The sequence below is a fragment of the Ascaphus truei genome, chromosome 9, assembly GCF_040206685.1.
Source record: "Ascaphus truei isolate aAscTru1 chromosome 9, aAscTru1.hap1, whole genome shotgun sequence".
In the NCBI taxonomy this organism is placed as follows: Eukaryota; Metazoa; Chordata; class Amphibia; order Anura; family Ascaphidae; genus Ascaphus; species Ascaphus truei.
In genome coordinates, this window is record NC_134491.1 from 49,262,058 (window position 1) to 49,277,577 (window position 15,520).

Here is a 15,520-nt window from a genome sequence, read left to right on the forward strand (position 1 = left end):
CACACACACAGACACAGACACACACACACACACACACACACACACACACACACACACACACAGGGACACACACACACAGTGACAGGGTGACAGACACACACACAGTGACACACACACACACAGTGACACACACACACACACACACACTGTTACATACATTAGCGGGGCTCACAGTGTTAGCAGCACCCGCGCGCACCTCCTCCTCTCCCCGTGTCTCCCGCGCTTTCACCCCGACCCCCCCTCCCCGGCGCCGCTACATTCAGCGGGACACACACACTATTATTACCCCTTCAGCGCCCCCCCCCACCCAGTGTCAGCGGCCGTGCGAGACCCCCCCTCTATATCTCCCACCTCTCCCCCCCCCCCACACATATACATGCCCCCCCTCCCCGGCGCTACAACTCACCCCTCCCCGGCGGGGGAACAGCCAGTGGCCAGGCAGGCTGCCTCGCGGCGCCGAGTGCCCAAGATGGCGGCGCCCGGGACACAGCGGGGGAGCGGCCACAACACGCTGCCTCCCGCCTCAGATCCACGTGGGACCTGCCGGATGGGTGAGTGAGCGGCCTTCACCTCCCCTCCACCCCCCCCCTCCCCTCCAGTGTCAGTGTCTCCCCGATAACCCCCCCCCCCGGCGCCGCTACAGTCAGCGGGGGAGCGAGCGAGCGCCCGGGACACAGCGGGAGAGCGGCCACAACACGCTGCCTCCCGCCTCAGATCCACGTGGGACCTGCCGGACGGGTGAGTGAGCGGCCTTCACCTCCCCTCACCCCCCATAACCTCCCCTCACCCCCTTTCACCTCCCCTCACCCCCTTTCACCTCCCCTCACTCCACTTCTCCCTTCCACCCCCCTTCACCTCCCCATTTACCTCCCCTCCACCCCCCCCTTCACCACCTCCCCTCCACCCCCCCCCCTTCACCTCCCCTCCACCCCCCCCCTTCACCTCCCTTCCACCCCCCTTCACCTCCCTTCCACTCCCCCCCCTTCACCTCCCCTCCACCCCCCCTTCACCTCCCCTCCACCCCCCCACCTTCACCTCCCTCCACCCCCCCCTTCACCTCCCTCCACCCCCCCTTCTCACCGCCTCCCCCCCCTCCACCCCCCCTTCCCACCGCCTCCCCCCCCTTCCCACTGCCTCCCCCCCCTTCCCACTGCCTCCCCCCCCTTACCACCGCCTCCCCCCCCTTCCCACCGCCTCCCCCCTTCCCACCGCCTCCCCCCCTTCCCTCCACCTTCCCACCGCCTCCCCCCCTTCCCACTGCCCCCCCCCTTCCCACCGCCTCCCCCTTCCCCCCCTTCCCACCGCCTCCCCCCCCCCCTTCCCACCGCCTCCCAGCCCCCCTTCCCACCGCCTCCCCCCCCTTCCCTCCACCTTCCCACCGCCTCCCCCCCTTCCCACTGCCCCCCCCTTCCCACCGCCTCCCCCCTTCCCACCGCCTCCCCCCCCCTTCCCACCGCCTCCCCCCCCCTTCCCACCGCCTCCCAGCCCCCCTTACCACCGCCTCCCCCCACCCCTTCCCACCGCCTCCCCCCACCCCTTCCCACCGCCTCCCCCCCGCCTTCCACCGCCTCCCACCCCCCCTTCCCACCGCCTCCCCCCCCCCTTCCCACCGCCTCCCTCCCCCCCTTCCCACCGCCTCCCCCCCCCTTCCCACCGCCTCCCCCTTCCCACCACCTCACCCCTCCCCCCCTTCCCACCACCTCCCCCCCCTTCCCACCACCTCCCCCCCTTCCCACCACCTCCACCCTCCCCCCCTTCCCCCCACCTCCCCCCTCCCCCCCTTCCCACCACCTCCCCCCTACTCCCCCTTCCCACCACCTTCCCCCTCCTCCCCTTCCCACCACCTCCCCCTTCCCACCACCTTCCCCCTCCTCCCTCTTCCCACCAACTGCCCCCTCCTCCCCCTTCCCACCACCTTCCCCCTCCTCCCCCTTCCCACCACATCCCCCCTTCTCTCCCTTTCCACCACCTTCCCCCTCCTCCTCCTTCCCACCACCTCCCCCCTTCCCACCACCTTCCCCCTTCCCACCACCTCCCCCCTTCCCACCACCTTTTCCCTTCCCACCACCTCCCCCCTTCTCCCCCTTTCCACCACCTCCCCCCTTCTCCCCCTTTCCACCACCTCCCCCCTCCTCCCCCTTCCCACCACTTCTCCCCTTCCCCCCCCGCTCCCCTTCCCCCCCTCCGCTCCCCTTCCCCCCCCTCCGCTCCCCTTCACCCCCCCTCCGCTCCCCTTTCCACCCCCCCCCTCCGCTCCCCTTCACCCCCCCTCCGCTCCCCTTTCCACCCCCCCCTCCGCTCCTCTTCCCCCCCCTCCACCTCTTTTTCCCCTTTCCCCTCCCACCCCCTCCTCTAACCCTTCCCCCCCCTCCTCTAACCCTTCCCCCCCTCCTCAAACCCTTCCCCCCCTCCTCTAACCCTTCCCCCCCCTCCTCTAACCCTTCCCCCCCTCCTCTAACCCTTCCCCCCCCTCCTCTAACCCTTCCCCCCCCTCCTCTAACCCTTCCCCCCCTCCTCTAACCCTTCCCCCCCTCCTCTAACCCTTCCCCCCCTCCTCTAACCCTTCCCCCCCATCTCTAACCCTTCCCCCCCTCCTCTAACCCTTCCCCCCTCCTCCACCCCTTGCCCCCCTCCTCCACCCCTTGCCCCCCTCCTCCACCCCCTCCTCCCCTTCCCGCCGCCCTTCGCCTTCATGCCCGCCTTACCGCCTCCCCACCCCCGCCTCTGCCTTTCACCCGCCCTTACTCCGGCCGCCTCTGCCTTTCACCCACCGCCTCACAGCCGCTGCACGCACTCAACAGACACCCGCCACACTCGACACATACCTGCCGCCACACACACCTGCTGCCTCCCGCCCCTACGCACCGACATCACTGACCCACCGCCTCACACCCTAGCAGGACCCCCACTCACAGACAGCACTCACAACCCACGCGCCAGCCGCCGCCTCACACCCTTGCAGGACCCCCACTCACAGACAGCACTCACAACCCACGCACCACCCGCCGCCTCACACCCTAGCAGGACCCCCACTCGCACACAGCACTCACAACCCACGCGCCACCCGCCGCCTCACACCCTAGCAGGACACACGACTCAGATTTTTACATCACTTATGCCACCAAAATATACATTGTACTGTGGTGTGGTTACAATAAACCATTTTTATACAACATCGTATTACATTTTCTTCCATCTTTCTTTTCAATATTATTATCCAACCTTTACAACAAATACTCACCTATTGTTCCACAATTTATAAATAATACTACCTATTACGCATTTACCTCCCGGGCAACGCCGGGTCTCTCAGCTAGTAATATATATTTATAATATCACTCCGCTATAGGGTTATTCTTCTGGGTGTGTTTACATTACAGACTGATGATTCAGTAGTAACACAGGAGGGAGGAGAGGGAGGAGGGGGTGTGATGCCTTTTATTGGACCAACCGGGTTGTTGATATGTTACAGGCTTTCCAACCTCTCAGGGTCCTTCCTCAGGTCCCACACCCCGAGAGGTTGGAAAGCCTGTAACATAACTAGTTGTTGATCAAATAAAAGGTATCATACCCCGTACTCGCTCTCGTTACTACATGGAAGAAAGGACCAACACGCCCCCACCCCCCTACTTTGCTTGATTCAGTATTGGTATTGTTTTAGCTCCCGTTTTTTCTTTTCAGCTTTTATTTGATTGCATTTTAGTTTTTTTACATTAAATAATAGACTAGTATCAATGCAGTATCTCTTCTTCGTTGAGATAGGAGCTGCTGATGATGATGATGATGATTATATAATGTATAATATATACATAATCTGCATATTACTAGTTAGACATTGCATATTTTCACTGGCCATTACATCTTGTATGAGATTACCATTATAGTTCTTGTATTAGATAAGGGGTGGGCATGTCCAGTCCTCAAGGGCCCCCAACAGGTCAGGTTTTCAGGATATCCCAGCTTCAGCACAGGTGGCTCAATCTGAGCCACTGATTGAGCCACCTGTGCTAAAGCAGGGATATCCTGAAAACCTGACCTGTAAGTGGCCCTTGGGGACTGAACTTGCCCACCACTGTATTAGCTGCTGTATTACACATTCAAGTCAGAAAGCAACTAATAAGATTCTATCCGTACCTTCCATAAAAGCTTCCCCAATCTGAAAGATGAAATGTAGTTGCTTGCCCTGTGTAATAAAACCCTTTGTTCTTTGGTTACATTCCCTTCCTTTACACATTACCACTTGTGTTTTGTTGCATTTGCGTAGGACAGTCCACATGCCCCTGAAGCTGCTGGTAGAAGTTCTTCTCTTATGGGTCTATCCTGCTTGTCACCGAACACACTCCCTGTGTATATAACAGACAGCACCAAGAGGAGAGAGTCAGCCATCAGGTGTGTCCTTTAAATCCGGCTTGCTGTTTGTCACACACACACACACACACACACACACACACACACACACACACACACACACACACACACACACACACACACACACACACACACACACACACACACACACACACACACACACCCCTCCCCCCTCTGCTAATGTATTTACAGCATCCTCTGGCAGCCAGGAACAACTGGGATAACTCCTCCAAGACAAGAATTCCTGACACAGGTATAATAGGTTGGATCTCCCCTTTGGTCAGTTATTCTTGTCCTATCTTAGCTAGGGGAAGTTTGTCCGTATAGTAGGAAGTAGTTGGATTTTCTATTGTTTTCTTTCCTCATTTGGGCTGCTCTCACGCCGCCTTGTTAAGCAAAGCGAGCTAGGCCTACAATCTCCCACTTATGTCTAGCCGACCTACCATGAGCCACCCTGTCACCTTTTACCTCTTTGAATGTTGCTGTTCGGAGGCTCTGCAGATAGCCGAGATCAGGTAGGAGGAAAGGGACAAGGACGAGCAGGAGGGACCTCCGACTTCTCAATGCTGGACACGTGCTCTGCCGTGGTGTCCAGCACCTCGCCTCCGCATATCTCTGTGTACTAGAAGTGACGTCCCGGCAGGGTCTGATTTGGGCGTGAAGCTGCACTGGAGCGGGGGAGGTGGGGTGCCTATTTCTTCCATCATCTGTTGACTGCCTCTAGGTGGGGGGAGTCTGCTCCTCCACAGGCGGGATGTCAATCCCTTCAGTGGCTGCAGGTGAACAAGTCTACTGCGGAAGAAGGATCTTCTGAGCTGGACATTTCCATGCACTGGATGAAGTCTTCATTGCTCCATTTGTTTGAGACAATGGGATCCCATGAGAATCTGAAAAGATCAAGATCTTAGACCTCTTCAATGGATTTGGAAAATCAAAGCGTTCTGGGGCTTCAGGATCAGACGGATTTCTCTGAGCTTGGAGAATGTTTGTCGTCTGAGGAAGGAGAAGTTCAGGAAGACGCTGGAGCACTTAAGTTGGAGTTAATTATGATTAATAAAAGATGATTCCTGTTTTAAAGACCCAATGGATCGACATATGGAAGGTACCCTACATAAACAATACACGACATTGGGAGCAACTTTCAAAGCCAATCACTGCTATGGCATGTATATCGAGACTGGTGAGGGTCTGGGTATCGAAATTGGAAGAAATTATTGCAGCAAGTACTTTAAGACAGAAATGACAAGAGATTTCTCGAACATGGGATTTGATTGATTTTCCTGTGCGATTCATTCATCGATATTATCTGCTTGGTAGCAAGATCTGCAGCCCATTAAATAGCAGCAAGAAGGGCTTTGTGGTTGAAACCATGGAAAGCAGATATATCTTTGAAAAATAGACTGTACCATTGCCTTATACAGGTTCATATCTGTTTGGAGAAGCTCTTGATGACCGTAACAGCAAAATATCAGGTGGTACAAGTCAGTTTCTGCCACAGCAGAAGCAGATGAGATCCTCATCAGCATTTGTTAGGCCTCAAATAAGAAGCTTTTAGGGCTCGAGCACATAGGCCAGGAATGCCATATAACAGAGATTGGGTTCCTCAATCACAGCAGTCGTCCTTTAGAAACAGACCCAGGCAGAACACCGGCTGGGTCGTCATTAAGAAACCGAGCCCCCGAAGGTCACAGGGCCCCAGTCTAGCAATAGATGTTGGTGGGCGGCAGGCTGGACCGTTTCTAGGCCGTTGGGTTTGCACTTGTCCTGGCTCTCCCCTCCCCCCCCACACTTCTCGGCACCCTTGTAATAGACATAGCTGGAGCAGGTTTAGAAGATGTAGGTAGGCCTGCCTGTTTCTGATCACTTCTGGTACCAAAAGCGCTCCTGAGTATTTCAAATACTTTTTCAGCTGTATCTAAGTGTTCATTAAGCCAGCAACTTATCTCTCGAATGGCAACTCTGCCCAACTGTCCAATTATTATATCCGCTTTTTTATGCATCTCTCCCCTGATACTGCCAAACAAAGTCTCACAAACTGTGAGATTGATCTGTCTCCTTACCAGTGAACTTTGACAGCCTAGGTGATCCAAAGGCGTGCGGCATAATGCTGTGGTTACAGTGGCACAGTCCATACATGTGTATTATGTGTGCAAATGCCATGGTGCGTGTTGGACTCTTTATATCCTGTTCGGGACGCCAGTGTAGGTTCCCCCTTCAACAGTTCCAAGAATCTATCGAATTTCACCAAATATCAGGCAGGACACCTTCACCATAATTCCCAAGGAGAGGCAAGAGGTAAACTTCGCCCAATTTGGCACTTTAAACAATTTATCTCCTTACATTCATGTCTATTTATACCTCTCTCTCTCTGAGTCCTGGGACTAACTCCCCCTTCAACTGATACTTCCAGCTTCAAATCCTAACTGTCCTCCGTAGAACCCTGCACTGGCAGCTCCTCCCCCTCACGCTGGCAGCTCCTCCCCCCTCGTGCTGGCAGCTCCTCCCCCTCACGCTGGCATCTCCTCCCCCTCACGCTGGCAGCTCCTCCCCCTCACGCTGGCAGCTCCTCCCCCTCACGCTGGCAGCTCCTCCCCCTCACGCTGGCAGCTCCTCCTCCTCATGCTGGCAGCTCCTCCGAAGGTTCCATGAAGAGCAGCTCAGCTCTTGCAAAGTCCGGGTTCATTACATTTGCACCTAATGGGGTTTCGGAAATTGAAATGAAACTCACCAGCCCTTTTATCCGCAGTGCCCAATTTTTCAACTCTCTCTGTGAATTCACTGTATGACCTCTGTTCATTTAATGTAACCATGTATTGTTATAACTCTGTGCCCAGGACATACAAGAAAATGAGAGGTAACTCTCAATGTATTCCTGGTAAAACATTTTATAAATAAAATAAGCACCGTGGGCAAGGTGTCACCTTGGACCGCTGCTAAGTAATTGCCTGAGGTTTTCGAGGGCACCGCATACTTAACTAAGGGCACAAGACTCCCTCCCCCCCCCCCCCCAGTTGCAGAGCACCGAGCAAAGCATGTTATGGTTGAGCAAGTAGATAAAGAGGCAAAAAAGGCAAATCTTTGGCTCCACCAATATAGAATGCCCTTTGATGTAAGCCGGGTGGGAAGCATTCAAATGGTCTTCAAGGTGGTGGTCTTCAAATGCAAAACTGCCCATCAATGTCTTGGGGATTCGCAATTCTTGAAGTCGAACATCTGAAAGGTTGTCCCCTAAGAATATACCACTTCTATAAGGTCCTACGTGTACAGCTGCGCACGTGCTGGCAGTATCTCCTGTACTGTTTCATGTGCTGTTGGTGTCATTAGCTCTTGGGTTTCCCTATTGTTCATCTTTGCTATTACCGCACCGCAGCTTCAAAAAATATCTTTACCAACCATAGAACAGTAAAGTACCGCTCGTTCACACGTATACTTTGTGAAGCTTTATTTAAGGCATTTACACATTGAAGCAGGCTCCCTCCGTCGATTAATATCAACATCTCCTTGGGATAATCGGATGTTAAACTTCTAGTTATATAAACCGCACTTCATTAAACATTAAAATTACCAAAAGTGGATAAGAGAGTAATATTGTCTAATGAAAAAATGTGCGCCGTATCAAAGTTTCCCTCAGATTAATTAACCCTGTCCCAAAGTAACTAGCATCTCTAGTTCCCAACAATGTCATACTTGTTCTAGATTTTCACTAGAAGAAAAAGAAAAACAGGAGAGTGAAAGAGGCCAGTGGTTGGAGAAGAACAAAAAGAAAACTCGAGTGATGCAGAAATCAGTGTTCATACGGGCAAAAGCATTGGATCCTCACCAATCTCTGGCAGACACCAACACGGAGAAGCTGAAACAGAACTGGTTTGTTCAAAATTCTACTTTTTAAATGGTGTTGATGGTATGTTCGATGGTGCCAAGTATCTCTGAAAATGTCTCTTGTTGTGTAGCGCAGAAGAGCGCAGCGGACATGCTCTATAGCAGGGTGCGCAAACTTTTTAGTCTGCGCCCACCTCCTTACCTTGTCTTCGGCGTCAAATGATGCTGCGGGGTCACGTGACCCTGCAGCGTCATTTAACGCCACGTTGCCGAAGACCAGGTAAGTGAAGGTGCAGAGACCTCACGCGATCCCCCGGCATTTAATTTAAATGCCTTTGCAACCACTGCGCCCCCCCTGGAAAATCTTGCACCCCCCAGTTTGTGCACCCCTGCTCTATAGCACTATATTTCAGCTAAACACAAAATAAGCGATTAAATAAATGACAAAAACCCTCCAGTGTGCAGTGTACAGCTATTCAAAATACATCTCACAGGTCTGCAACCCTGCCCTTCCCCATTATCTCTTAACATACAGTGCTTCCACTGCAGCCAGGGATGCTGGGTAATGACATGCATATGAGCACACAGTGTGTCACTTTTTGCTTCTTGTGCATTTTTACATGGACCCCCTATAAGCGTCTGCCTGCCGCATTACACAGCTTTTCAGGACAGCCCGGGTTACAGAAGTGCAAAGCCAGTAACCCTACTCACGGACAGCCTTTTCCACCTTTTGAGTCTCATCGGTGTGCGGCTGGTTAAGGACTCTGCAATGTGAAGCTGGAAGTGATTTGTAGCAAATCAACTAATCTTACCAGTGATGTGTCGGCTGTATCTGTAACCCTGCGGGGCTGCATACTGTATGAATGCGTCCCAGAAAAGACCCCTCCTGGTGGGGATATGGTGAATTTCAACGTGCCTATCCCTGCTCACAAGCGCCCTTCTGTCTCGCGTTCCTTACTGGGCTCCTGTTTCCTTTAGGCAAAATAATCTGAAGAGAATGAATGAATATAAGGAGGAGCTGGAACAAATGAAGAAAAGGGTAGAAGTCAGACCATACCTCTTTGAACACGTAAAAAAGGTAAACGCGCCGTAATAATCACGGAACAATAAAACCTCCTGTGTTAAAGAGGCAATCCAAGCAGCTTAATTTTTTTTTAAAATATATATATATATATATAGAAATATATGCAGCCTTTTATTACCTTTATTGAAAACTAATTACCTAAGCTGCCGGTCGATTTGTTCTCCCTTGATCGATCAGCAAAGATCCTGCTTCCCAGGGTTCATTAAATGGCCGCCTTTCAGTTTCAAATCAATCCTTCAGTCAGTGTAACACAGCAGCTACAATGTATTCTTATATTGCTAAGGTAACATTATCTATTGTTACAGTTTGCAGCTAAAACTGCTGGGATTATTGGCGACAAATGATCCCAAACGGGAAAGTATTACAAAGATCTTGCACTGCTGGGGAGGTGGGCTAAAGCCTGCTATAGAAATCACAGGATGCTTAGACTGCGTCCATAGAGAGTGCAGCCGTGCGGAGGCGTGCGGGTGCTTTCCATGGCCATAGTACTCGGGCCGTGGGGGGCGTTCCTGTGGGCGTTCCCAGTGACGTCACGGAGCTGATTCGCCCTCATTGGGCGAATCGCTCGAGAAATCAGTTTTAACTGATTTCTCGCGAATCGCTCGCCCCCTCCTGCCTGCGCCCACATGCCGCATGGACTCGATCACACCCTTGAGGCAGTCTGATCGTGCAGCGTGCGGACGCGTCCACGCGGTCGTCCATATCATGGACGCAGCCTTAGTGTATTAAACATGGCATTGAGATTTGAATGTTTAAATAAAAAAGGTAGTAGCAATCTAATACTACAGAACTGATTCATTTATTTAAACACACGTAGAACACGGCTTGGATTGCTCCCTTAATAATGCGGTGCAGCACGAGAGATCCCAACTCGTCCGCCCCACCGAAAGGGCTCCAGTTCCCAACTCGTACGCCCCCCGGCGGCAGCACATTGCGGGGCCTGAGACGCAGGAAGCGCAGAGCGAAATCCCTTCCTCTGCAGGTGGGCGGGGTCAGGGGGCGGAGCCCTGAGATGCAGGAAGGAAGCGCAGAGGGAAATCCCTTCCTCTGCAGGTGGGCGGGGTCAGGGGGCGGAGCCCTGAGATGCAGGAAGGAAGGACAGAGGGAAATCCCTTCCTCTGCAGGTGGGCAGGGTCAGGGGGCGGGGCCTGAGATGCAGCAGGAAGGACAGGGAAATCCCTTCCTCTGCAGATGGGCGGGGTCAGGGGGCGGAGCCTGAGATGCAGCAGGAAGGACAGAGGGAAATCCCTTCCTCTGCAGGTGGGCGGGGTCAGGGGGCGGGGGCCCTGTGATGCAGCAGGAAGGACAGAGGGAAATCCCTTCCTCTGCAGGTGGGCGGGGTCAGGGGGCGGGGCCCTGTGATGCAGCAGGAAGGACAGAGAAATCCCTTCCTCTGCAGGTGGGCGGGGTCAGGGGGCGGAGCCCTGTGATGCAGCAGGAAGGACAGAGGGAAATCCCTTCCTCTGCAGGTGGGCGGGTCAGGGGGCGGAGCCCTGTGATGCAGCAGGAAGGACAGAGGGAAATCCCTTCCTCTGCAGGTGGGCGGGGCCTGGGACAGGGGGCGGGGCCCTGTGATGCAGCAGGAAGGACAGAGGGAAATCCCTTCCTCTGCAGGTGGGCGGGGTCAGGGGGCGGGGCCCTGTGATGCAGCAGGAAGGACAGAGGGAAATCCCTTCCTCTGCAGGTGGGCGGGGCCTGGGACAGGGGGCGGGGCCCTGTGATGCAGCAGGAAGGACAGAGGGAAATCCCTTCCTCTGCAGGTGGGCGGGGTCAGGGGGCGGAGCCCTGAGATGCAGCAGGAAGGACAGAGGGAAATCCCTTCCTCTGCAGGTGGGCGGGGCCCTGTGATGCAGCAGGAAGGACAGAGGGAAATCCCTTCCTCTGCAGGTGGGCGGGGTCAGGGGGCGGGGCCCTGAGATGCAGCAGGAAGGACAGAGGGAAATCCCTTCCTCTGCAGGTGGGCGGGGCCCTGTGATGCAGCAGGAAGGACAGAGGGAAATCCCTTCCTCTGCAGGTGGGCGGGGCCCTGTGATGCAGCAGGAAGGAAGCGCAGAGGGAAATCCCTTCCTCTGCAGGTGGGCGGGGTCAGGGGGCGGAGCCCTGAGATGCAGGAAGGAAGGACAGAGGGAAATCCCTTCCTCTGCAGGTGGGCGGGGTCAGGGGGCGGAGCCCTGTGATGCAGCAGGAAGGACAGAGGGAAATCCCTTCCTCTGCAGGTGGGCGGGGTCAGGGGGCGGGGCCCTGTGATGCAGCAGGAAGGACAGAGGGAAATCCCTTCCTCTGCAGGTGGGCGGGGCCCTGTGATGCAGCAGGAAGGACAGAGGGAAATCCCTTCCTCTGCAGGTGGGCGGGGTCAGGGGGCGGGGCCCTGTGATGCAGCAGGAAGGACAGAGGGAAATCCCTTCCTCTGCAGGTGGGCGGGGTCAGGGGGCGGGGCCTGAGATGCAGCAGGAAGGACAGAGGGAAATCCCTTCCTCTGCAGGTGGGCGGGGCCCTGTGATGCAGCAGGAAGGACAGAGGGAAATACCTTCCTCTGCAGGTGGGCGGGGCTAGTGGCATGAGGGGGCCCTGACATTTTTTTTGCCCGGGGGCCCGCACATGTCTCGCTGCGCCCCTGGTTCTATTTGAAGGCCGGTTCCTCATTATACAGGTATTGGGATGTAAATGAGCCTCCATGTTTTGTTATTTTATGTAGGTGATGTTGCACTTATAAGCGGCGTTACTGTTATTAAGCTAAACTTACTGTTGGGATATATTGCTGGCCACAGGGTTCTGGTTCATTCTTTTTAACCTGTTCCGACGCGATGTGATAACTTATTACTATAGTGCAGGGCTGGCCAACCCCGGTCCTCAGGGGCCACAAACAGGCCAGGTATTAGGGATATCCCTGCTGCAGCACAGTGACTGAGCCACCTGTGCTGCAACAGGGATATCCTTAAACCCGGACCTGCTGGTGGCCCCTGAGGACCGGCGTTGACCGCCCCTCTTTGAAATAATCTTTGTTTCTTCCAAGGGAAGCGCCGTGAAAAGCGCTGAGCGCAGGTTTACAGCCGCCCTGCGGCGGGCGGAGATAACGGAGGAGTTTGTGCAGCACATAGGAGGAGAGGCTGGAGAGACGAGCGAGAGTGAGGAACGACAAGCCGATGCGGACGAAACATCGGCGGACGTGTATATATAGGACCAGGTTTAATCGGTAACTACTGACCAGTGGAACATCTTTCCCATAGCCGGGCTTCAACCAGCAATCATGCTCTTATTCTGCTGCAAACTATTAGCTGACCGGAGTGCTAGTTCTGCTGCCAATCCCCGATCTCTCTTCTGACAAAAGACTACGGGTCTTATTCTATATCGGCCATTCAGGACAGGTATTGTTCAGCGTCCTGAGCAGCAGCATATATAGAATAGGTCCCCAACAGGGCTACCCATTAAACTGCGACCGTGCCACCCGCGTCCTGAACAGCAGCATATATAGAATAGGTCCCTAACAGGGCTACCCATTAAACTGCGACCGTGCCACCCGCGCCCTGAGCAGCAGCATATATAGAATAGGTCCCTAACAGGGCTACCCATTAAACTGCGACCGTGCCACCCGCGCCCTGAGCAGCAGCATATATAGAATAGGTCCCCAACAGGGCTACCCATTAAACTGCGACCGTGCCACCCGCGCCCTGAGCAGCAGCATATATAGAATAGGTCCCTAACAGGGCTACCCATTAAACTGCGACCGTGCCACCCGCGTGCTTATTACACGGGATCTCCCATTGCGGTCACTTGCATGACCCGTTTAACCATTTCGCTGCCAGAAACGTAAAGTAACGGATTGTTGGCTGCTCGAGCAGTGTATGGGTTAATGAATAACCACCTAGAGTTTTATCTCCCCTATATTGGTCACTCCAAAACATGATGTCCTAGTACTCCCCCATATATCCGAGGGGTCAATGATGTCACGTTATTGTACAGACCAGCGCTTCCCAACCTTTTTCACATTGCAAACCTTTGCTAGAATTTTCTTTCTCCCACGAACCCCTAATTATTACATTTTATTGCTACTCTTCAGACTATCGCTAAGAAAACTGTGTGTCCGATCCCAGACAGTATAGTCCCGAGCTCGTGAGAGGAACAGACACTTAAGGCCCCAAACTGCCCCTCAGTGTGTGCAGGCGGCATGGGGGCGGGGGTATAGCTGTTCCCCACTGTGGTTGCTTCCGAAGTTACACCCCACAATGCCTTGCTGCTGTGGATGCAAAGCATTATTGGGAGACTTTTGAAGCTCTAAGTGACAGCTATACCCCCCATGCCAAGGTGCAGTTTGGGGCCTAACGAAGTGTGCAGTCCCCATACAGACTCTGGCACTCACATGGGATCCACCACTACAGGTTGTATTGGCCAACCCATAAGGGTCCCGGACCCCCTGTTGGGAATCATTGATATAAACAGTAATATATTGTCCCATATTTACTAAGCCCGCTTCTGCCATAAGACGCCTTATAGGCCATTGACTTGAATGGAGTGCAGGGTGTTTTCCAGTGCCGGACGGTGCTTTACGGCAGAAGACTCCTTGGCAGACATGGCACTTATCCTCTGCTCTGCACCATTTTATATGTTGTGTGTCGGTGGAGGTTGTTTCCGTACAGTCTTCCTCATTGGCTCCCCGTTTTATTACCGCTATGTCCTTTAACTCAGGATATAGTTATGGTGACATAGTCTCTGACAGACCAGGCAGCTGATCAATGCTATTCCAGGGTTAAATGAGGCCAATTATTTCTCTCTTAATACCCAAACCCCCAAAACCATTCCTTGCATTGCGGCGCCAGCATCGTTCCTTAAACATGTCAACAAAAAAAAACCAACAGATAATAGTTACATAGATTTAAAGAAAACGGAAACATTGTGTTACACAAAAAGTAAAGAAATTAAAATATTGCTTTAAACGGTGATCGAATATTTCTATGGAGGCCGCGTATAGTGACATGTACATTTCTAATTACACACACAGAATATGCTGGGCTTCGTCTGCGCCTTTATATCTGCAGATCCTCAAGCCTCCCCCACCCCCAAACAAACCTGTTACGTTTACAGGAGCTCCGCTCCAGCACAGGTCAAGGACTGAGCCACCTGTGCTGAAGCAGGGATATCCTGAAAACCAGACCTGTAGGAGGGGTGCAGGATGGGTAAGGTGCACAGAGAAGTATAGAGCAGAAAACACTTCTGCCGAACGAGCGTGCACTCAGACCCAAGTATATGCGAGCTGTTGTATAATGGTGAGGATGGTGCTGCCAACCTGCAGCGCTGGCACAGAGGTCAGCAGATTAACCACTGGTGTTAGCGCCGCACATTGGTGGAACTGGGATGAGTGTGATTAAAACCCAACTTTATTAGGTAATGGGTCAAATATGTTTTAATCGCTCATCCCAGTTCCACCAATGTGCTGCGCTAACTCACGTGGTTAATCTGCTGACCTCTGGGCCAGTGTTGCAGGTAGGCAGCACCATCCTCACTATTATACATTAGCTGCTGTATACTTGGGTCCGAGTGCACACTCGGCCGACATCTTTTCTCTCTGTGTTTTTACTTCTCCGAGTACCTTTTGTGAAACTAAAGCCAGGCGAGCGTGGATATTGTAGTTCAGTAGCAGGTGACTCCGAGCTGATCTCCAGCATAGAACTAGACATGGAGTGCTGAATGACCTGTGTTTGGGCCTGGCTGCAGCAGCATTGTTACACTGACTTCTGAACACTGTACCAGAACCAAGTAGTACAGCCACGCGGAATGGGACACATGGTCGTGGCCGTCTTGCCGTAACCGAGTCCCCGATGGCGTTTGGCCAAAGGAGGACGCTCCGCCGCCAGCATCGGTGAGAAGGTAAGTTTTAGGGTAGGGGTTTTAATAGTTAGGGGGATAAGGTTTTAGGGTAGGGGTAGTATTAGCGGTACTAGAGTGGGGTTAGGGCAAGGGCTGTTAGTGACTTACCTTAGCGGCAAAGGGAGGATCCCTGCGGCGAGGTCACTGGTGGCAAAAGGCCAGCGGAGATCTGGTTGCAACAAGACGGCTGCAACCACTGTCCTAGACCGCAGCCTGGGGGTCGTCAAAGTATTTGTCAGCAGCAGAATTAATTTGTTCCCGGGGACGTATACCCACCCTGATCTTACATTAACTTCATGGGATGGTCTGTGCATATAGGAGGTCACAGGCGGCTTATTCATTCTGAACTTATCTGGTTTTTGCTTTATTGTAATCTTTTACCAAAAA

The 15,520-nt window shown here is 53.6% G+C and overlaps 1 protein-coding gene across 2 annotated transcripts; it reads left to right on the forward strand.

Annotated features, from left to right (window-relative positions):
• Nucleotides 1-4,268: 4,268 nt before the first annotated feature.
• FAM161B (FAM161 centrosomal protein B) lies at nucleotides 4,269-14,208 on the forward strand. Of its 2 annotated transcripts, none has more exons than XM_075614738.1 (4): nucleotides 4,269-4,389; nucleotides 8,065-8,232; nucleotides 9,166-9,265; nucleotides 12,285-14,208. In XM_075614738.1, exons 1-4 carry the CDS (start codon nucleotides 4,310-4,312, stop codon nucleotides 12,447-12,449), a joined length of 513 nt encoding a protein of 170 aa, XP_075470853.1. In that variant the 5' UTR covers nucleotides 4,269-4,309; the 3' UTR covers nucleotides 12,450-14,208. The 2 variants fall into 2 exon arrangements, with proteins under 2 accessions (XP_075470853.1, XP_075470854.1); XM_075614739.1 differs by lacking the exon at nucleotides 4,269-4,389 and adding an exon at nucleotides 4,530-4,621.
• The last annotated feature ends 1,312 nt before the right edge of the window (nucleotides 14,209-15,520 follow it).